Source organism: Pholcus phalangioides, unplaced genomic scaffold, assembly GCF_987345545.1.
Source record: "Pholcus phalangioides strain wild (caught in Gottingen) unplaced genomic scaffold, Ppha-v1.0 ptg000011l_1, whole genome shotgun sequence".
Taxonomy (NCBI): Eukaryota; Metazoa; Arthropoda; class Arachnida; order Araneae; family Pholcidae; genus Pholcus; species Pholcus phalangioides.
Window position 1 is genome coordinate 14,636,503 of NW_028301604.1, and position 23,524 is coordinate 14,660,026.

A 23,524-nucleotide genomic window follows, 5' to 3' on the forward strand; every position below is an offset into this window, starting at 1 on the left:
TAAAAAATATTTCTAGTACAGGTAGAACGAAAAATTGAACACAGTTGGACGCAGAAAATTTCATAGTACTTGAAAATTGAAAAAGTCTAAAATGCGTTTTTTGGCGTGCACCAACCCCCTTAAAACCGTTAAAAATGAAATAAACACGTGTGTACCCACGGCGCGAAGAGAATATTACTGCCAAGGTGTGTTTTTTATCTACGTATTAAATTAGACACCTCTTTATTTTATTTTTTTAATTTGATCAATTCGTTATAACTCGTGAAAGATTCATTTCAATGGATCACAACACTCACTCAACACCAAGAACGTACAGAATAATTCAAGCCTACGATTTTCATCATTACTTATCAAAAAAAAAAAAAAAAAACCATGTAGCAGCTGTCCGTAGTGGTTTCAAACTTTTCATGAAGTAGGATGATACAATACGACGTATACAAACATGATTATTATGCATAAGAGGAGCAGCTGAGGAATATGATCAAAGAGGTATAGGAGTCTTTTGATGAAAACGTCTTTTATGGTTGGAACCAGATGCGGCGTAGGTGGGTGGAAACAGCATTTACCAAAAAAAAAAGTATACATATAGTTTAAATCTAGATGAGATACCTTTACTTTGCTTTGAATTCTGAAGAAAGCAACATGGTAATATCCACTGTACTAACTGCTATATAAGAACTTGCCGGGAAAAAAATTAACCTGCATCACAAAAACTTTGATTGGGTATAAAATCAATAAATATTCTGAAAAAAAAACCATTTAAAAGTATGATCCGATATACTGTACTCTAAAAAAAATTTACTAGAATAAATAAAATGTATATTTCCTCTCAGCTATAAAAGATATCCTTCTGCTGCAGGATGAAAAATATTAGATCGTTTGAATCGATGATATCTATGATGAGAAAATACTAATTTTCAAGAGGACACATTGTAAAAAAAACCTATTTTTTCTAAACAAATACTGAACCAGATAACTGACGTATCAGCTTCAATTGCATTTTATCACTATTCAGTCTTTCAAGACATATTTTTGAGAATACAAATATAAATACAAAGACCACAACAGGCAAATCGCGTAACGAGGTGGCTGAAAAAATTCTTCCCGTAAACGTATGGATGCCAAATATAACCAAAATACAGCCACCCAATATAAAATTATATATCACGAAAGAAAAAACAAATAATTGAACATATATAATAGATTATATATATAGATTAATAATCATATACATTATAAAAAAAGATTATATATATGTAAGAGCAACGAATCTGTGATGATTTGTTTCCTTTGTAGTCTAGTGGTCTCGGGCGTTCACCCGGAAAGTGAAAGGACGTGGGTTCGATTACCCGCAAAGGCAGTTGAATTTTCTCTTTCCAAAAATTCATCTTTGCAACAGCCAGTTGATAAAACCTTGTATGGATAGCGAAGAGTGACGTCATCCTTTCAAAATTGCTTTCACTTGTAAAAGAGAGATGGTGCTATGTCGAACTCCACACACAGCAGTTAGCTCACCAACATGTTGGTGAAGTCATTCGGAATCGCGTTTCTATAACATGTAGGTCTCGTTCCAATTAACAATTATTTGCATAAAATTTTAGGTTTAAAGGAATAAAAAGGGTTTTTCGCATAAAACATTATTAATTTGCACGATCAGCAAAACATTGTAATGCCGATAAATTATAGCAATTTATAAACAAAATATTTACCAAACTGCAAAATAGGAATTAGACATTTTACAATTTTTTAATGATAGAAATACTCCAATTTCGTTATAGATAGAAAAAAAAATCAATTTTATTATTGATAGAAATGGTTAAATTTTATTAAGAACAGAAAATAAATGATTGTGTGATGAATATGTGAAAAGAATTTTATAAAAATAGAAAGACAATTTAGGTTTCTTTTTTCCATCTCTACACACGGAACAATTTTCGGAGAAAAGCATGTATGTTAATTTTTAACGATAACGAAAGAGCATATGTTGATTGGATTCATTAGGAGAAATTTAATGCAGATATAACAAAGAGAAGGTGTGAAAACAATAAGTAGATCTTCCGAAAACATTTTTATATGTGAAAGTTGCTAGAATTCCAGCTAATAATGTGGTTAAATCATGTTATTCCCTTCTTTTTTCCCCATTTGGTCATTCAATAAAACGCTCGATCCATGAATCCGTAAAACAAATATTGAAGCAAATTACCACTGTTGGTTTGGTTAGGTCTCTGAATCAATAGTCTATAACTGGATTAATATTTACTCATTTTATTTCCAGCGCCAGAAATGATAATCTAATTAATTTCTCTTGATTGAAGTCGTTTTAATGAAAAGCACGGGAGTATTGAACGATAGTTTCAACATAATTATTTTAAACATTAATAATTTTGACCATATTTTGTTTCTTGTAAGAAAACCATTATATATTATTATGATGCAGACTTAAATTAGCGTCGAAGACAGAATATAAATTAATTTTTTTTAATTATTAATTTTCTTAATCGATATTCGTAATCAATGAACATCATCAAAAATATTCATTGTAGTTATCGTTAATTTCTCACGAACAATACCAGCAATGTAATATTAGATTAATTATTACTATTATATTATCTATTTTACAAAATCCATTGGTTTTTTTTATCTGGATGCAGTTTAATTATTTTGTTATATTTCCCAATATAAAGGCTTTTCTATTTGATTTTCCCCCATGAATACCTAAAACCTCTTTTACCTCGAACAACAAAATACCAACTCATGATAAAAGCAATAACCCTTCCAACATACAAGCAGTAAATCTTATTTTATCAACAGTATAGAAGTGGTTTGTAAGAAAGACAAACCTAATTCATACAGCAGAGTAATTAATTCTTATCATTCATTGAAGTAGCACGTAAAGATTCATTAAAGTCACTGTTGATTGACACATCCGACAAAATTAAATCCCCACATTTCCTTTCGAAGTAAATAAATAAAAATGTTTCCTGACCTATCTAGTTTTTTTCAGTTATTTATTTTATTTTATTTCTAAACGTCCCTTAGTCCTTGATTTAGTCAAAAAAAAAATAGGGTGAAAAAATTTCAAAACTACAGAAATAAATATTGCGTGATTAATCATGTTTTTTTTCATATACGATATTTCTTAAAATTAATTTGATTAGATCTATATGCTTTGTGATTTTTAAATGAAATGCCTGTATTTTATGGAAAAAGAAAACAGTAAATTTAAAAAATTAGATAATTTCTGCTATTCTCGTAGTCTCCTCCTTTAAATTTTCTAATTAATATCCCTCTGTTAAAATTTTAAGATTTTCGTAGTTAGTACGAGTTTTAAGTTTCAAAAGCCAAACCATAGTTTATAATTAAAATTCATATGCGCAGATTACGATAATACCATGGAACATCTTGATCATATACTAGTTACAGCACGTTAATTCACTAATTAACTTTCATGGGTCCTATGAGTAAAGTAAAAAAGCATCAGTCGAGAATAAATTAAATCACGGACGTGTAATTCTCGAGCATTTGTCAAAACATTCATGGAATAAAGCAAAAATAATTAATTTTTGAGACACTAGTACTCACGAATTTTCATTTTATGTTTCAAGTCAGGATTAAAATGTTTCAGCACTTGTCAGGATTTAAATTAGAATTAATAATGAAGATTGAGAAGAAATTTGTGCTGTAAGAGATTTTGTGTATGCAACACTTACCCATTATAGAGTTTTGCAAGGTTTATATCAATGAGAAAGGAATTTTAAGTCAAAGGAAAGTCTCAGAGAATATGTCGAAGGAAATAAGCTCGAATATTGAGAAAAGGGTGCATAAAATATCGAATATTCTAAAAAGAATTTTCATGTTTCGAACTCAGTCTGGAAGAAACAAAATGCTTTGGCAGCTGTCTTGGTGTTGTGCGCGTGTGTATATGTATGTTGTATATTCACTCTACAATCTCTTCACTTCTTTTGATTTTGGATAGGATCCTAAAGAAACACTTCGAAAACTAAAGATTTATATTTTATTTTTATTTTCTCTCGGCGTCATTCATTTTTCCTGTGTAAGGAAACTTGAATGACGTGAAAGCGTGAAACTCCATCCACATTCCCTACTGCCAACGAACCTCAAAAATTGGAAATTTTCTTCTGCTGGATTATAGCACTCTTAATTTTTTTCTTTCAATAAAATGCATATTTTATCTTTCTAGCTAAAAAAAATCTGTGCGGGATGTAAAAAAAAAAAAACAACCAGCGAAAAATGAGTGAAATGCTTGAGTGACACTGAAACACTTCAATTACACTCCATCAACAAAAAAAAAAAAACCCTACTTGTCTATAACCGGATACGTCACTCGAGCGATCGAATTATACTACGGTAACATTAACTTAACAACTTGACCTAAGGCAAATTTACGTGTATAAAATAATAATTTTCATGGCTAAAAGCCATAATTTATTTCACACAAATAACAACAATATACCTCAAATAGATACAATTTATTTTATTCAACGCCAAAAACGAATAAATATTTTGGAAACAGTTATTTTCCGGATATTATGCTGAGGTGAGCTCGGAAAGAAAAGTCATCACGTCTCCGCCGGGACTCGAACCCAGGCCCTCTTGCATACCGGGCAAGCATGGAAAAAAGCCATCTATATCTCTCTAAATAAATATTTTGTTCAAAAAAGTATAAATTACTTAGGACCAACCGTTTGTAATAAACTCTGAAAAAATTATCAGACATTAGAATAAATAAACATCTCAAGAGAAAGAAATTTTTATATTTAAAATTCTATGAAGAATTTCAAATAGGCAAAATTTGAAATACTTCTAAAAAACTGAAATAAATCAAGAGCGCGCTGTTTATTGTATACAGGATTTTTTCTTACACTCTAGGACGGACCAAGTAGGTCCCTACGAGTTGCACGTGTATGTATTGTTTTCTTGTGTTGTCTTTTATTTGCATTTGTATTTTTATTTTGTATTGTATAGTATGGTATATTATTTTGTATTGTATTGTATGGTATATTATTTTGTATTATATAGTATGGTATATTATTTTGTATTCTTTTGTATATTATTTGTATGTATAGTATTAGAAGCATATGGCATCCATATTTGTTATGGGCATCTTTTTCTCAGCCACTTCGCTGGGCATTTTGCCTGTTGTGGCCTTGTATGGCGCCTGTGTTGTGTTGTTAAAAAATGATATCAAAACGAAATCATCAGGGTGTTCAATTTTGAAATACAACTGCAAAAAAATTTAACGAATTTGCAACTAATTAAATTTATAATTTATTAAATTATAAATAAAAATAGTTGTAATTGTTTAATCACAACTAATTAAATTTTACAAGTCAATCTATTAAATTTAATATAATATTTTTCTCTCTCTCTTTTCTTTGAAATTAAAAGGGTTTAATGTAATTGTGTTGGGCGCGGTAGCCCGGTTGATAAGATGCTCGCCTAAAGTACCAAAGGATGTTTAGAGGTGTCGCGAGTTCGATACCCAGTTCGTCCTTGTCAGAAAACTTTCCTGACACAGGGGTACAACAAAAAAAACGGCGATTTGACCGCAGCAAAAATTGCTACCGCAGGGAGTCCCCCATCGAGGGGTTAGCGCACCAACCTCTCGATGAGTATGAAAAGCAAGCCTGCCGTTCGGAATCGGCAATAAATTGTAGGTCCCGGTCTAATTAGCCCTCGTGTGCAGAAAATGACGTGGTGCGACAAAAATGATCAACGATCAACGTAATTGTGTTACGACCAGTTTTCACAAATTCAACATAACAGGCTTCTCTATTTCGAGAGAACAAGAATAATAATTTTTCTTGATTCTATGATGAATTTCGGTATCTTATAAAATGGGACAGGTTATTTCCTCAGCATCTGCTTCGATGTACCAAATAAAATGTAGAACAAAAAACATTGAGATCCAGCTCCAAATTATGGTTATAAGCAGTCTTGCGTGATAAATCATCAAAGAACAAAGCTGGTGTTTGCGAGAGTATGTAACCAATTTAATAATAGGGACTAATTAATATATGCATTGCTTTTAGTGTGTTGACCATTCTAGCTTGAATTCCAAAGCTAATATTTTATCATTGTTCTCAAAGTCAACAGCTGTAGTGTATCATACTTTTCCTGAATGATAATTAAATTCAGTTCACTTCTTTGAAGTAACCAAAACGCTCGAATTGTTTCGTTTTCATCATTACTAGTATATTTGCCGAATATAACAATTCTAAAAGAATTTTTTGTTTGAATGAACTAATGTAAAATAATTGAAAGAACGGAAATGGAAATATTCTTATGCAATGAATATTTAAATGAGAAAACGAGTGATAAATTCAAAACAATCATTAGGATGAAAAATCAGTTCTTATTACTTCTATGCGAAAGAAACATAGTGTAGTGTATACAGGGTGTTTCACCAAAAGTTTCGAAATAGAATAAAAATTCTAAGGTTTGTTTTAAAATTTAATTAAAACATTAAAAAAATTTTGCAGAAAGATAAAAATTTTGCTGTAATGGTTGAGCCTGCCAAAAAATATTATTAGAGGACTTGAAAATTAAATTTTTACAGCCTTCAATCAAAACATTGTCTCAATTAGTAAAATTTACGCCCTACTCTATTATACTGAAAATAGCTTACCCAAAACATTTAAATGAGAATTTGCTGAGATGGTAGTTATGTAAAATTCTTGATTTTCTCATCGCTTTTCGAAGTCCTAAAATTTCTCTTATCATATTGGATTATTTCAAGCAAGAAGTGGAAACAAATAAAAATTTAATCACCGTTTTTCAGCAAAATTTTATTCAATTTCTTAGGGGGATAAATTTTTACAATTTACGGATACAATAGAAATGGCCAATAATTTCAGTAATTGACAATGTCTTTGATTGTAGCAAAAACAATCATAGTAATGTGGTTCAACTAGCAAAGAACTATGGGCGCGGTAGCCCAGGTCGATAAGATACTCGCCTAAGGTACCAAAGGATGTTTAGAGGTGTCGCGAGTTCGATACCCGGTTCGTCCTTGACAGAAACTTTCCTGACACAGGGGTACAACGTAAACGACGACATGACCACAGAGAAAGACTGCTACGCAGGGAGTCCAAGGAGGGGTTATCGCACCAACCTCTTGGTGAGTATAATAAAGGCTGCCTTTCGGAATCGGCAATAAATTGTAGGTCCCGGTCTAATTAGCCCTCGTGTGTCAGAAAACTATTCAGAAATGATCAGAAAACTGTTCTGTTCTCTTTGCTAACTTTCCAATTTTTTAATCGAATTTAGAAATAAACCGTTAAATTTTATACCTTGCGGACACTTTTGATAGAAAACATACGAGGTACGAAAAATGTGGGAGTGTAGAATACAATTCTTCAGTCGATTCGAAAATTTAAGTAAAATATGAAAAAATATCAAATTATTTTGTCATTAATTTTCGATCCCTATATATTATCCCATATTTATATTTTTATTATTATCCCATATTTATATTTTAATTTATCAGCATTTTCTTCTTATTTTACTCTTCATAATATGATAGGGTTAAACATATTATGAATTCATTTATGGGAATGCTGAGGAATTCATCATATTTTGAATTTTTTAATGAAGCAAGATATATTTTCTGAAATTGAAAAACTTAAAGAAAAGATAAATCAAAAAACAATGTCAAGTTCCTAGAAATTTTTTCCGATAAAAAACAACTAGAAGTATTCAGTTTGAAGAAAAAGTATCAATGTCGAAAATAAATGTATTACTCCTATAAAAACTCGATCCATATAAATTCAGTCAGATAATATACAACATAAAGTTTCACGGAACACATAGTAGACTGTTGCATTTCCGTATTTTGCCAAAATAAGAAATAACTGCAATTTTTTCGGTACTTCGCAGAGAGAGATATACAACGAAACAAAGATTGAGAAAGGCTATAGGTTGTACCGACGTTTCCTTCTTCAAAAATGTCTTTTTCATGCTTCACTATCTCTGAAAAATAGTTTTTATGCGAGGAAATACATGTAGCACTCGAAAATTTTGAGGTTTTTGTATTCTATTGTGAAATATGTTTTGTTATCGTTTATTCTACTACACTGGAGGCATATAATAAAATTTGGTTCCTAGTTATTTTTGAGTTCACACAGGTAGTATAAATACAAATATACAAATACAACAGGCAAAATGCCCAACGAGATGGCTGAGATAGATCCTGGATATAGTTTATAAAAGCGTATTTTATAATGCATAATTTATTTTTAAAAGATAGATTTTCCGAAAAACCGGTTATTATGTTGATAATATTCAACAACAAAGGCATTATAATAAAAAAATTTGACAAATATAAAAATATTTTTATTCGAAAAAAGTACTTGAAATACGGAGTTTTTCATAATGAATCACACGGTTTTAAAAATTCCTATCTTCAAAACTATTATTCATAATATAATCAGTGATGCATATAAATAAAGAAAAATATTAGACGGTTTTTTTTTCGGTTACAAATGTTTGATGTGTGAAGCTTTCGTAAAATGACAAACATCTAATCTGTAATCAAGTTCATTCCACACATTTTTAACCAGACAGTTTTAGACAGTCAATGATTAAAAAAACAGTTCTAAATATAGCATGATGCGTTTTTTTAAATTCATTGAGTATGTTTGGCAATTGTTTATAAACCATCATTACCGAAAACACTCAATGAACTTAAAAACGCATCAGTGCTGCATTTAGAAGCATTTTTAAACCATTGACTGTATAAAACTGTAAAATATGTGGAATGAACTTGATTACGGATTAGATATTTGTCGTGTTATGAAAGCTTCACACATCAAACATTTGTAAGAAAAAGCTTAGAATGTTTTCTTTATTTTCATGTATTACTTATTATATTATGTGTGATGATTTAGAAAACATGAAATTTTAAAATCGTATCATTCATTTATGCTAAACCTATACTTTTGATTTAAAAAAATTACATTTTAGAGATGCTGGAAAAAAGCATTTATGCAGTAACAAAAACGAGTATTGACCTTACTAAATTAATTTTTGTCTTAACGAAAACCTGAACAAAATAATATTTCTGTCTCTTTTCCAGAACAAAGTTTTACATAAGTTCGGAATAAATCAAGTGTAATATTACTTTTTATACCGGCAAATTGAATTTGTTTCACGGAGTTTTATTTGTATGTTGAAACGAAAAAAAAAAATTGTATAAATTTTATATTTACTTTTTCGTCACTAGAAAAAATAACATGCAAATTGCAGGCATTTCACGAAGGGATTTCTTTCCAAACTAGAAAAAAAATTTAACGTGAACGAGTGACAAAATGTTCAAAGTCCTTTTAAGGGAAATAATAAAAGGTTTCTCAAATGTTTTTTCCCTTTATTTTATTTTTTTATCCGTGATCCAGTTTTTTATCTTGAAACTCTAGCTCATACTAGAATAGGAACTTTTGTATAAAGCCAAATAAAACGAAATAGAATTTCTGTTGCTTCCTTATATATTTTCCCTGTTTCTACCTTTTACTGTTTACTCAGACATCGCCGAGGTTTTTAGTATGGAGGTCTAGAAACATAAAAGGGAAACAAACACGAGATGTCAAAGGAATTCTAAATTATATTTGAAGTTGCGGAAGGAAAAAAGCTCGTGTTTGACTTAAAATATGAAACCAAAATATTTTTTGATACGATTCTAGTACGCGAGCTTTTGACAACTTTTTATCTGTATACACAGGTAAAAAATTCACAGATAGGAAATTCTTATGTAAGCATACCAAGTATTTCTTTTTTTGTGTGTAGAAGTTTACGGACGAGTTTAACTCAGCTGTTTGTATGGCCATACGATTGCACAGGAAATGAGAATTAACGATATTCACACACTCTCTGTAGAAAGAAAAAAATAATAATAATTAAGTGGTTTCCAATTTCATTTGAAAAAAATAAATTGAATCGAAAATTTGAATTATTTACGTCACTAATTTTCATGAAGAAGGATATTGCAAGGAAAAACGCATTTAATAAAATGTGTACATAAATGTGTAGAATCTTTGTTAAGTTTTCAAAGGAATAGAGAAAAATAAAACTACAAGTAGTTTACCAAAAAAGAAGGAAAGAGCAAAGCGAAACTTGAATGATCTGAATAATGCACTTCACCCAGTAAGGATTACCGTATCTCCAACATAATTTTTATCTTTCTCGTAACTTTTCAGGTTTAAGCTGTCGTGAATAGCTTTTATTTAGGTTTGTTTATGTTTACGCCTACGCGATCGGACTTCCATTTAATCCACAAACTCATTCTTGAAAAGTTTTAAAGCGTCTTTTTGTTCAACTCAACATCTCTATAATTCATATCTTTCTTCCTTACGTAACTTGATATATAAGGACATGGCCTTTTCTTGCCTGAGCTTACCAATAGTGATTTATGAAAGCATTTCCTTCCGGTGTATCTTACATTAAAGCAAAAAATGCTCACGTCATTTTCCTTTTGCCCTTGAGACACTCATCCCCTAAGGTATGAACCCTCCTCCATCTTTGTGCCCAAATGTCCCGGCATCTCAGGACCATAAATGTTATCAACCACCACAGACAACAACTGGTTTTTTTTTTTGGCATAGTGACAGGGGAAGTCTCGTGGTAGACATAAAACTTTTTTTAATATAAGCTTTCGGTATACTGTTTCTAATATGTGAAAGTTATTAAGTGGGGAAAAACTTTAGCCTATAAATTGTGACAAAGCTTACCAGCTGAGAAGCTACATGATTCTCTTTATGGCCAGTGCAATGTATCAAAAGTATGAAATGATAAGACGTAACTAGAACATCGATCAATTATAACAGCAGCTGTCTTTTCACGCTCTTTAGCTATCGTTTTCAAGGCAAATGTCAAAAGTTTTGCGAAGAATTCTGGTAGGATCTATAAAATACCAATAGATTGGTTCTTTTCTATACGAACTGTTTTGTTACCGATGTTAAACCAACCAAAACTGATGTTTAAGTTGCGTATTGTTTCATTACAATAAGAACGAAAGTCTTTCAATTTTCCTAACTATAGTATAGCGGACTTTCTATTTGCAGCGAAGTTTTGTTCTCTTTACTTTATGTATTCAGGGCCGCTACTAGATGCTTGGTCAGCCGGGGCAAGCACTCATTTTGGCACCCCGTTGTAATGCTGAAAGAGAGGTTGAAGGGTGAAATTTGCGCCCTCTCTGACCCAGCTCCAGGGTTACCAGACCCGCTGCTACCCCCTAGTTGCGGTCTTGTATGTATTATACCACCATATTTTCAAATTTTCTGTAGGAGAAATATATTCTTCACATACAGCATATTGCAATCTTATGGTATTGAAATTTATCCAATACGCATCATAAACTTTTCTCACATTTTGAATGGTTTTCCTCAAACCATAACGTGTTTAACAAGCTAAGATTGGTTTGAAATTACTGAATACTATTCTGGAATTTTTTTATGAACCTTAAATTATGAGGGAATACCATCTTTCACTTATGACTAAATAACAAAACGTATTTTAATAAGTTTAAATCCTAATAATTGTGAGAACGAAACGCTAAAACCTCATACTGATATTATTATATTATATGGATATTTGAATCACCGTGATCACCGTGACACTGATCCGTAATATATGCTACTCGATATAGTTATTATTTTTGTGTGAAATTGTTTTTTTTTATTTGAAATGTGCTTAGAGTTCTTTATACGAATAAATATCAGATACTATTTATTAATATCTACGGTTAGGAAATGTCTGTTTTCTGTAGCTTAATGGCAGAGCACTCACCCGAACAGTGAAAGGTTGGTGGTTCGATTCCCCACAGAGGAATGTGTGACTTTTTCCGAAATTATTCGCTTTGTATTCAGTCATCTGTATTTCAGATACAATTTTGCTATTCAAAATAATTCTTAGGTTATTATATACTCTATGCGCAATTTTTCATTGTGTCCGTAATCTAAACTATTTATAAACATTTTTCCCTCAGTGAACTTCAAATATAACACAAAAATAAATAAATAAATAGATACAAGTTTCTACATAATTCTATGGCTACTGTAGAAACAAGTGCACTCAGGTTCCTATCGCTCGTGTAATTTTTAAGCTTGAAGATTAATGCGGATATGAAACAGTTTACCCGTATTTAATCCTGTTTTTTCCCTCAACTTTCCGCCGTTTTTTTTTATTTCGAATATCTTTGCGAATATTGCACTTAGAAACGTGGAATTTTTTTTGTTGGCATCAGGAGAGACAGGGCAACATTTTTTTAATTGACTTCTTGAGACCAAGGTGTCCGTATAAAAATTAACATTTTTATTTTGATTACTGTATAACCCCTTGCAACATGAATGACATTTGTGTACTACATGTTATTTGAATACTTTTTCTAATTGGAAGTATGCCTCTAGGATCAACGGTTCACCAGTAAAATACCATACTCCCTGTTACATGTACACCATGTATATAATTATACAACATATTCGGTATTATCAGCGTTTCATAATCATTAAACTAATCATACACAATACCAATGTAATTAATTAATTAATACCAAGTAAGAAAACGCATTGTCCTAACAGCTTTTAGATTAGAATTTCTATTTCCTATACACATTTTCAACAAAGATCTGTGCAAATAACCGAAAACCCCTTTCAAATGAACACAATAAAATATGCTTGGAAATATTTTGAGCACAAAGGGGGAAGTAAAACTATGAGTTAGAAAGTTACAGTCTAAGAAAATTTAAATGTAATGCTTCGAATGATGAATTTATGATTTTCAAGGGTGGCATTAAAGACTTATATTACTTCCTTACATTGATCTATTTCAAAAGCAGGAACTTTGTATTAAGTTTCAAAACCCTTTCACACATCTTCACTCAAAATGGTTAAAGTCAGCAAATCTTTGTTCAGCAGTCTTTGTTCTCAGATTCACCAGAAATATTCTCTTATGAGTACCACAACAAAAATGGTTTATTGTAAATAAATGCTGATACAGCCCTTCTAAACTATTACGATGTTGTACTGTTATATTAATGAGCGCTTTACTTAGAAGGAATTATAGCATGAAGCTATATATATATATATATATATATATATATATATATAATCAACTTAAACTCACTAAAACCTCCCTCTTGTGGCTTCTAGTCTTGAATCTGAATAAAATAATTCCTTTCTATCGCACATAAGGAACAATCATTTCTACATCATTATGAAAGAAAAGATATCGTACTTATTTTGATATGTTTATGCACATTCGAGTCACATTGATGTGACCACTAGCTTATATCGAGAAAACTATTTTGTGCAGTCTGGGAAGCGGCGTGATGGTATGGAAGTGACACTATCAGATGCTGGAAAGTTGTTGCACATTTATCTAGATCCAAGCAAAGTGCACTCCATTAAATTGCTGCTGAAAAAGTTCATGACGGAAAACGTATAGATAGAACGTGATGATCGAGTTGATTCAAATGTGGTTGATTGAGTTTAGTTCAAGTCTGAAGAACTGAGGGACCAGAAAAGCACTTAAAAATCTTGGTGATGCTCTTTCTACAGTTTTCAGACATTTCAAGGTAACATCATGCGCCCTCCCCCACCCCCCCCCCCCCACAAGGGCGAGGCAAACACGACTAAAAAGCCCGGGAACCCGAAAGGAATCTCGTCATTTTTTGTTTTTCACGCTATAAATATACTATAGAGGGATCTTTTGGAGGTTCCAGCCTAGGGACCCTGCTGCAAGTTGTGGTTGCTATGGACCACATTGGGGGTATGTCTATTACAATTCTAAGAAGTCCCATATGCCCCAGGAAAGTCAATAAACATTTATTGATGTAAATGTGATCTCTACATGGATGATTTCATAATCATAACTGTTAGAAGTGACTTTCAGACGTATCAGTGAACCTACCAGAAGTATAACCATGAATGCAGTGACTATTTACCTGCTTTAGAGCACCATACACAGCAGGGTTCATAAGGCTGACATTTGAGAAAAAAGTGTGTGGTCGCTTCTTGGTTCATTTAGACAGTAGATTACTCACCTTCAGGGTGAGCCTACGTTCATGGGACAAACTTTAAGAGGTGATATAAGACACATAAACAAGCATTTTGATCAGAGAATATGCGGTCGATTCACAATAACAAAGCCGGTAGAGGGTGTTTTTAGAGAGTGCTTAAAAGCACTTCACCGAAAACAAATATTATATTTTGATTTGCGATGATATGTGCTATCAATCATTCGAGAGTGCATATGCGGTATAATGACGATAATGATCAAGCGGTATAATGACGATAATGATCAAGCGGTATAATGACGATAATGATCAAGCGGTATAATTACGATAATGATCAAGCGGTATAATGACGATAATGATCAAGCGGTATAATGACGATAATGATCAAGCGGTATAATGACGATAATGATCAAGCGGTATAATGACGATAATGATCAAGCGGTATAATGACGATAATGATCAAGCGGTATAATGACGATAATGATCAAGCGGTAATTGACTTGTGCTAGAATTTTCGTCATCCAGGTTGCACTATGAAAAGACATACCATATTACCATACCCTGCAACCTCGAATGGGTGATTGCACTTATTGCAGTAAATCCATCAGCAAAATATGATATTTGCTTTTGGTGAAGTGCTGTTGTGAACTCTCTAAAAATACCCTCTATCGCCTTTGCTATTGCGATTTGCCACACATTCTATAACCATAAATGCTTGTTTAGGAGTCCTATATCACCTCTTAAAGTTTGTCCTATGAATTAGAATAACCCTGTATAGTGTGCCTGTCGGCTCTCACACACTTTCTTGGTCGATGTTCAATTCTCGTATCAACGGCACTTTGTGTTCCACTGGCCTCACTCCAGTTAAATTGCAGCGGTGTCATTTGTCTAGTTACAATACATTTGAACGAGACAAACACACGAATATTTCACAAACCACCAAGTTTTAGAAACACTGTGATGCTTATCAAAAAGCCAAATCTCTTTAAAATCTGATAGATAGCGCTTTCAACTTGTGACAGTAATGACTGATATAATTTCACAATGCTTACATCTCACCTTATATTCGTACCCTGCAAGTGCTACTCTCGTCTTATTTAATGAACTACACACGGTTAATCAAAAATAGGAGATGGTAACAATAATCGGACTCAACTACGTATTTTCATTCATAATTCTATAGCAACGATCCCATTATGCATAATTTCCTCTCTTTATTGAGCCCAAAGTTCATGACAATAGGATGTGTGTGTATGGATAATGGTTTTCGTGGCGTTAGCATCAGACCGTTAGCAATATTTGTATCTGCATGAGTTCTTAAAATATAAGCGATAAGCTATTAACGTGACTTGCTAGAATGTCAGATCATCGACCAACTTACAAACATGAATTATTTTTCCGACAAAGAAAAAGGAAAAATTCATGAGTAAAAATATTTTGTTCTCGGATATATTATCTCTCATTTTTAACTTCAAAGCGAAACTTTCTATAGACGAAGGGTTTTCTTAACCATTCTCCTTTAGGTAGTTGCGTAAAAATATCATATTGATAAATAATCGTTAATATAAATGTGAAAAATAAATGTTAAAAAATAATATATTTTTCTTATGCCGTTTACAGCCTCAAGGAAAGCAGCAAACTCTGTTAGATCTGAATAGGGTGTATGTCGGTGGCCTACAATATTAAATTAAGAAACGTCACAGCTTAAATTTGTGTTTATAGCTTCGTGAATAATATTTGTTCATGAGGTACTGCCATCCAGGGCCGTAACTAGGATTTTGGACGCCCGGGGCAAATATTATTTTGCCGCCCCCACAACTTTAAAATTCGATAATTTTATGAAGGTGTTCTTTGTTCCCACCTAAAATTGCAACCCCCCTAAATTGTTGCTCCCTCCCCAGTTAAGGTCTTCTGACATCTATCTTTCTGTTCAGAAGTGTAAAACTGACAGAAAATATTTAGTGTTTTTAGTGAATGTATTTTCCTGTTTTTGATCCTGGTTGCTCGCTGTGGGCAGTCTATTTTGAATGAAAGACAAGGTCCGGTTTTAGTCTCAAAATTCAAAAATCACAGAAAGCCAACTTCAACTGGCCACCACCGCGCTGGCATGGGTATCAAATCACATTAGGTAAACAACACATGCACGGCACATTATGACATGAACCAATTCTTTAGAAGTTTCTTGCAGGAATGTTTACGAGTTTCATATGCGGTTTAGTTTTAGTAGTAGTTTCTCATTATGGGATAGTAAAATCATTTACTGTGAGTGTTGTTCACAGTTCGCAAAAGACTACTACTACTCCAAAGTTCAGTATAGAGTAACAAGATAATATGCATTTCCTTTGTTATTCAATCATTAACTTGTTTAGCAGACACTATTATGGACATTATCGACAATGCCAAAATAACCAATGTCTTTTACAGCAGCATATTCGGTATGACTTCATGAACATCCATTAACGCAGCTAAACTAATTTTTTTAAGCTTGTATTTAGAAATGGCTAAACTACTCTCATAATACTCGGAAATACTCTACAACGAAGGAAAATAAAATTCATAAGGATGGATATTTGAAAGTAAGTGAATGTTTTCGGTTTTTCCTTTCAGACCAAACAGTACGATAGATGATTTGAACCTTTTGGATGCTCTGCTTAAAAACTACGACAGAAGAGCTATGCCTACTAGTGCTATCGGTAAGAATATTGATTCATTATCATTCAATATCAGGGCATGCTTACTTAACTTCAGTCTTAAACAGCATTTTCTCAGATATACTGTGTAAAAGAAATATAAAATAAAATTTGTTGAGTAAAGGGGAAGATCACGGTATTGATATATCCAAGTATGAAAAGAAAGTAATAGTCCGGATTTATGAAAATGAGATTAAATCCTTATGTTGGTAGGCACAAAAAAATAGTTTTTCCTATTTATCTCGATGTATCATTTGAACTTGCACAGACATATTGAAGATGAATATATATTTCACGATTTTTATATTTTTAATTGATAATCAGGGTGAATTGATCATGAACACTAAATGGCTGTAGGTGTGTAGAGTTAAATCTTGTTATCTTGATATTGAGGTATATTAGAAAGATCGATACTGGTATTTTTCAAAAACAAAGGTGCGTATATAGCGGTGTTTTCTTTATGAATTCGTAAAAATCATATTTTTGAAGAAGAATGATAGTGTGATATTGACTAAATATCCCAAGTTCACCACAGAATCACAACGTAGATTTAACACTAACGTATATTTAATACACACGTAGATTTAATACGAAAATCAACTACAGTAGATCCGGAAGCTAACTTTGTAATGGATTCCTAATAATCAATATTTAAGTTTTCGTAACATTATTTTTCGGTGCAAGCTTTAATGAAGCAGGTGAAGAGTACATAATTGTCAAAATATGTTTGGTTCTCAAATACACCTTGAAAAAATTATCAATTATTTTGTTAACTTGCTTTTGAAAAACTTAATGCTAAGTAACCAAATCGTGATTTTTCATTTTTCGTCAGGTACTCCAACTGTGGTTTTCTGTCAGATGTATATTCGAAGTTTTGGCTCGATAAACCCATTAACAATGGTAAGAGTTTTGAAGAAGAAAGTTAATCAAATAATGCACCGATAATGAATTACCAAAAAGAGTATTTTCAAGTAGCAGACATGTTATCAAGACATGCTATTTATCATGGCCCCCACAAGGGTGGGTCTGACTGGACTCTAACTCGGGGGCCCGGGACGATTCTCATTATTTTTTGTTTTCTTTACACTATAAATGTACGATAGATTCCCGTGAAAAGTATGCTTTGGGGACCGGCGAGAGATACCAGCCTATGAACCCACCACCCGAGTGGCATGGAAGTAAGATGATTGTCTAACATAGTGAATCGTTTAACATCGTTTGCCGTCATGGTCCCAGGTTCAAACCCGGGGAAGAATATAGATATTTTCCCTAACGACCACCGATAGATGACGCCTTCATTTCCGACCCAACTCATTACTGGTAGTAAATTGCAATATAGCGATATGTCCAGAGTTGGTGTTTGGTTAAGTAGCCTATGGGCTCTGATGCAGGATGTAAGGGTCATGCTGTTCTTAACATTATACAATTAACGTTACTCAAGTTCAATTTAACTCCTGTATATCTCATAGTATATTGATTATGGTGTGCCATTTTCAGGATTATGAAGTAGATCTTTATCTTCGACAAAAATGGTTTGATGAACGTTTAAAGAAAACGGAACTCTCACGACCATTGGATTTGAACGATCCTAAACTAGTACAGAGGATATGGAAACCAGAGGTATTTTTTGCCAATGCAAAGCACGCAGAGTTCCAGTATGTCACCGTGCCAAATGTTTTAGTGAGGATAACACCTTCTGGATATCTTCTTTATATGTTAAGGTACCAATAATTCATAACTACTAATCAATCTTAACAGATTATTGACAACTTTCTCATTATACGTAAATATTCATTTAAGTTTTGTTTTCATGAAACGAATAACTTCCTCATATGTTTTATTACTCCATGGTTTTTCCCAAACGTATCAAACCAAAAAAACGCATCCTTACCTGTGAATCGAATACGAATTTGTCAGGTTGTTACTGGCAATTCGCTTGTTGGGGCATTAGATTTTGTACGTGTAGTTGTTTCATTTCATGCACGGCTTAATTATCTACTAAATGATGGCGGTGAAGATACAAACAACAGTATTATACAGTCGACGCTCGATTTTACGAACTCCTAATTTACGAACACGCTCTTTTTTACGAACTAGCTTTCTGTCCCGAAAAGCATGCCATAGAGATAATATTCACTCTAATTTCACGAACTCTCATTTCTATTAACTCTCTATTTCATGAACTAATTTTTCGTCCATTATTTTTTTTTCCTGTTATTTTATTCCTTCAGCCGCCTCCAAGTTCGTTGGTTGTGACCAAAAGTAAACTTCAATTCAAACGTTCTACGTGTCTTTTTAGAAAACAGGGAAGGAGAGTGGGGCGGGGTAAATAGTTCATCAATGTTATGACCAACATGAAAATCCACATTCGATAGTTCGCGGAGTTGACCGTGAAGTGAAGATGCGTTGGCAACGTAATTCACCCTTTGTGCATAATGATTAAATAAACTGGTGGTTCGAGAAATGGCATGATACATTAGCTTATTAATAACACAATTTCCAAGTCGTGGTCGAACTAATTGCGGTTTGTCTACTTTGCTCTTCGAAATTTCAACAAAATGGAAAAGACCGTGGTCGACAGTGAATGAAAAAAAGATCATTTCTTTTTAAAATGTGTAAACTCCTACTCAGACAGAAACAACGTTTTTGGCAATTTCTGTCTGAGTAAGAGTTTGCACATTTTTAAAAGAAATTATCTTTTTTAATTCACTTGTCGACCACAATATTTTCCATTTTGTTGAAATTTCGAATTGCAAAGTAGACAAACCGCAGTGAGTACTCGGTTCGTTTCTGTGGCATATGGATCTAGCGGCTTCCACCATCCCAAAAATATTTTAAAAAATCGAGATTTCCGGAGCTCGAAAAGTAATTTGTTGCTTAGCTGAGGAAAATGAGAGGTAAAAATTCCAATCAACGGAAACCTTCTGAAACAAAAAGCGAAATTATTTGCCTCAATGTTAAACTTGAAGGATTTCAAAACATCAGATGGATGACAACAAAATATCAAGAAAAGACACGGCCTGATTTTTCGGATATTAGGCAGAGAAAGTGCAACTGTCAATACAACAGTGACCAGTGAATGGAAATAAGGGAAGCTAAAATCATTGATTACCGAAATTATCGCGAAATGTTACGATGAAACAAACAAAAATAGGTGGGTATTTTTTGGAATTCGTCAAATAATCTCGTGAGTGATGAATTCATTTTTTATTTCCAGCATTTTTTTCATCGTCTCTCCTATTTACGAACTTTCGATTTTACGAACCAATTATCAAATCCGTACGAATTCGTAGAAACGACCATAAACTGTATTGCTTAACTGTTTCGCAAAAACTAATTGTTATCTAACATCAAGTTTCTTACACAAACACAATGTGTAAGTACTATTAATCATTATGAATATTCAAACATTTTTATATGACATTTTATATCTATATAAGATATGAAATTCTGAAGTAATGTAGTTTTTATGTCAAAACCGCGTGTTAAAATCACAAATAGCAAAAATCGTTCAATTTTCAGGCATTTCTAAACTGGTTTAATATCCATGACTGCAAATATATCGTTTATTTTGCACGAACGTGGAGCAAATACATTTTTGAAATCAATCATTTGTATATATATAGAAATGATGTAATACATAGATCATGTACTACTCAACAAGATTCTACGATAATAGATTGTGATTGAACTGTTGTTGTACAGACTACGAAACATTCATTTATCTTTACACACTGCGTAACAGCTACTATGTTATTCATAGCGTTGCGCTAAACATTCTCAAAAGATTCTCGATTAGGGCAACTATTCGCCTTGACCGAGTACTTGAAATCGATGAAATGAAAAGATGCGGGTTTTCTGGAAGTTCACCGTGCACATGGCTGGTTCCCTTAGCATCAAATTAAACATATCTACCTCTCCTTGATAAGCGAAATATTTATACGTAGTTACAGTTTCCCAAGTGAATCGAGAGATAAGCTTCTGAGAACAGAACTTGTAATATACTGTACTGTACTTATTAGATTTTGAAATCTTAATTTATATACATGAAGCAGGGGAAACTGAATTTTTAATTGAGAATCAGGGTAAATTGATGAACACTAAATGGATGCAGGTGTGTAGAGTTCTGTTATCTTAATATTGAGGCACATTAGAAAGATCGATACTGGTATTTTTCAAAAACAAAAACGCAAAACCACTAAACGTTAAACATCATTAAGCTTGTCGCGATTAGAACAAAAATATGTATATCATTTTGAATTTTTAATCCACTATAAGCATGTATGTTTTATACATAAAATTCACATTTTGCATTCGCCCGTCTCTCTTTAAATGCAAGAATATTTTTATTTACAGATTGAAATTGACTTTCTCATGCATGATGGATCTTTATAGATTTCCGTTGGATTCCCAAGTTTGCACAATCGAGCTTGCTTCTTGTACGTGTGAGCTAATATGTTACTTTTATCACATCTGACAGGTCCGATAGAATGCAGAGATTATTATTATTTTATTTTATTTTTTTGGCAATATCTTATTATGCAGTACATACTCATGTTTCAGGTGCCCTTGGTTGGAAAAAAGAAAGTCTTTATATTTGGAACGCTCATACCATAGAAACATTAAAAAAGTTAACTTTGTCATCAATTTTGTACATTAATATCATTGTCAACATACTAGAGTTTGTTTTGAAATACATAAAACATAACAATGAAACTGAAACTTTTGTCTATTCGGGACAAATAGTCCCGTTACAGTATAAATATATCATTAACTTCTGATTTCTGAATCGATCTAATCTACTTTACCGTACTGAATCAATATCCCGCTGAAGTGAACTGATACCCTAACAACACTACTTTTGACCTTGTTGTTACAAGTACTCGTGGTAAATCAAATATTCTTATCGGTACAAAGCAACATCGAAATGTTTTCGAGATAGCTGACTATTTCAAAATTAAGTTCAATTTTCACGGTGATAAAACAGCGTTGCGATGATAGTGAATATAAATTCCTTTTGAGCCTGAAAGTCAGAGAGAAGAGTATTGGAGATTTAATAAAGATTCAGCTGAATTATTTCCAAGCAGATAATTTTTATAACCGTAAAAGTATTTTGATTGCTGTAAAGTTGTTAAAAAGATGTCGAGACGAATACAAAATTCAAAAAGATATTTGACAGATTTCGTTTCGCGGTTATGATTGTTTTCGAACAATCTTTTTAGTCAAAAGTTTTTATCAATTTCTTTACATATTTATATAAAAACAGCAATTTTTTCTTAAAGCAGTAAAATATGCATTTTATACAAACATAAAAAATTTCATTATGATATTATGCCGAAAGCAATTTATAGTGGATAACAAAAAAATAGATAATAAATAAATAAATTTTGGAAACAAAAATATAGTGGATTCAATTTTAGTTTTTATAATTAGTCTATTTTCAATAAGCCTTTGTAATAATTTTTAATTTCAAGAAAATTTATTGTAAAAGTATAAATTATTCATAGCATTATTTGTTTTTTTAATTTGCAATATACAATTCATACAATATGTTTTCAATTTACTACATACAATTATATATCTGTGTTTTTCATAAATTTTTTCATGAACCTCACTTGTTAGAGTATGCCTTTGTCTTTCATAAGTTTTTCTTAAAACATATTGAATTTATTATTTCAATTTTATCCTTTCAAAAAAGACACAATTTTTTATTCGTTTGCAGTTTCGAAAACAACGAGTGAACTGAATTTGAAATGGGCTGAAGAATTTCCAGTGACACTCTACGAAAAGCTCAAGTTGCCACAGTTTGAAATTATCAGTGTCAATACATCATTATGCAGCGAAAAATTTTACATCGGTAATTCTCGTTGCATATACACAGGGTTCATAGCTCCCCAGCCGCAAATTACTGGCAAACCGTTGATCCTGGAGGTATACTTTCAATTAGAAAAGTACCCAAATAACCTATTGACCTCAGATGCGTCATTCATATTGCAAGGGGTTAAGGGGTTATATAGTTATTGAAATAAAAATATTAACTTTTTATACGGACACCCTGTCCTAAAAGAAATCGAATTAGGAAATTGTTGCCTTGTCTGTCTTGAACCTAATAAAAACAATTCTACGTTTCAAATGCAATATTCCCTGAGATATTTGAATTAAAAAATCGGAGAAAGTGTCGAAAAGAACCGTTGTCCGTTAGTTTATGCTGTTTTTTTCCCACATTTTTTTCTCCTATTTTTGAACTCAAATATCTCCGCGTGTATTGCACTTAGAAACGTGAATTTTTTGGGTTCAGGAAACACAGGGCAACAATTTTCTCATTCGTGTTTTTAGTATATGGTGTCTGTATAAAAAAGCTAAAATTTTTCTATTTCAATACAACCATCTATTCTATACAACCCCTTTGAATATGAATGACGTATCTGAGGTCCACACGTTATTTGGATACTTTTTCTAATCTGAAGTATACCTCTAAGATCAACGGTTCGCCAGTAATTTGTGGTGATGGGACTTAGCAATGCACCCTCTGTATACTTTTAATACATTTATAATGTATTTACATTACATAATACATTTATAATGTATTTATATTATAATCTTGACTATCACGGTTTTTATATAAAAATAAATTACTCTATTATAAATAAGTTACTCTATTGGAAAAATTAAATATTTATTGTATGCTCGGGAGAGAGGGGACTGGTTTTAATCGAACATTTCTTTTTCCAATCCTTTCATTCAATATTTATTCTATAACTATTTCATAAAACCTCTTTCTGCTAAAAAGCACTTTATCCGTGATTTC

At 32.3% G+C, this 23,524-nt stretch overlaps 1 protein-coding gene across 1 annotated transcript in view; it reads left to right on the plus strand.

The window, feature by feature from the left end:
* Nucleotides 1-23,524, plus strand: part of LOC149080101 (glycine receptor subunit alpha-2-like) — a 60,861-nt gene that overhangs the window by 31,170 nt on the left and 6,167 nt on the right. Inside the window, exons 2-6 of the mRNA XM_089238585.1 lie at nt 16,634-16,719; nt 17,549-17,616; nt 18,214-18,437; nt 21,073-21,155; nt 22,439-22,573. Of these exons, the coding sequence (XP_089094711.1) occupies nt 16,634-16,719; nt 17,549-17,616; nt 18,214-18,437; nt 21,073-21,155; nt 22,439-22,573 (596 nt within the window). The remainder of the gene's footprint in view (nt 1-16,633; nt 16,720-17,548; nt 17,617-18,213; nt 18,438-21,072; nt 21,156-22,438; nt 22,574-23,524) is intronic.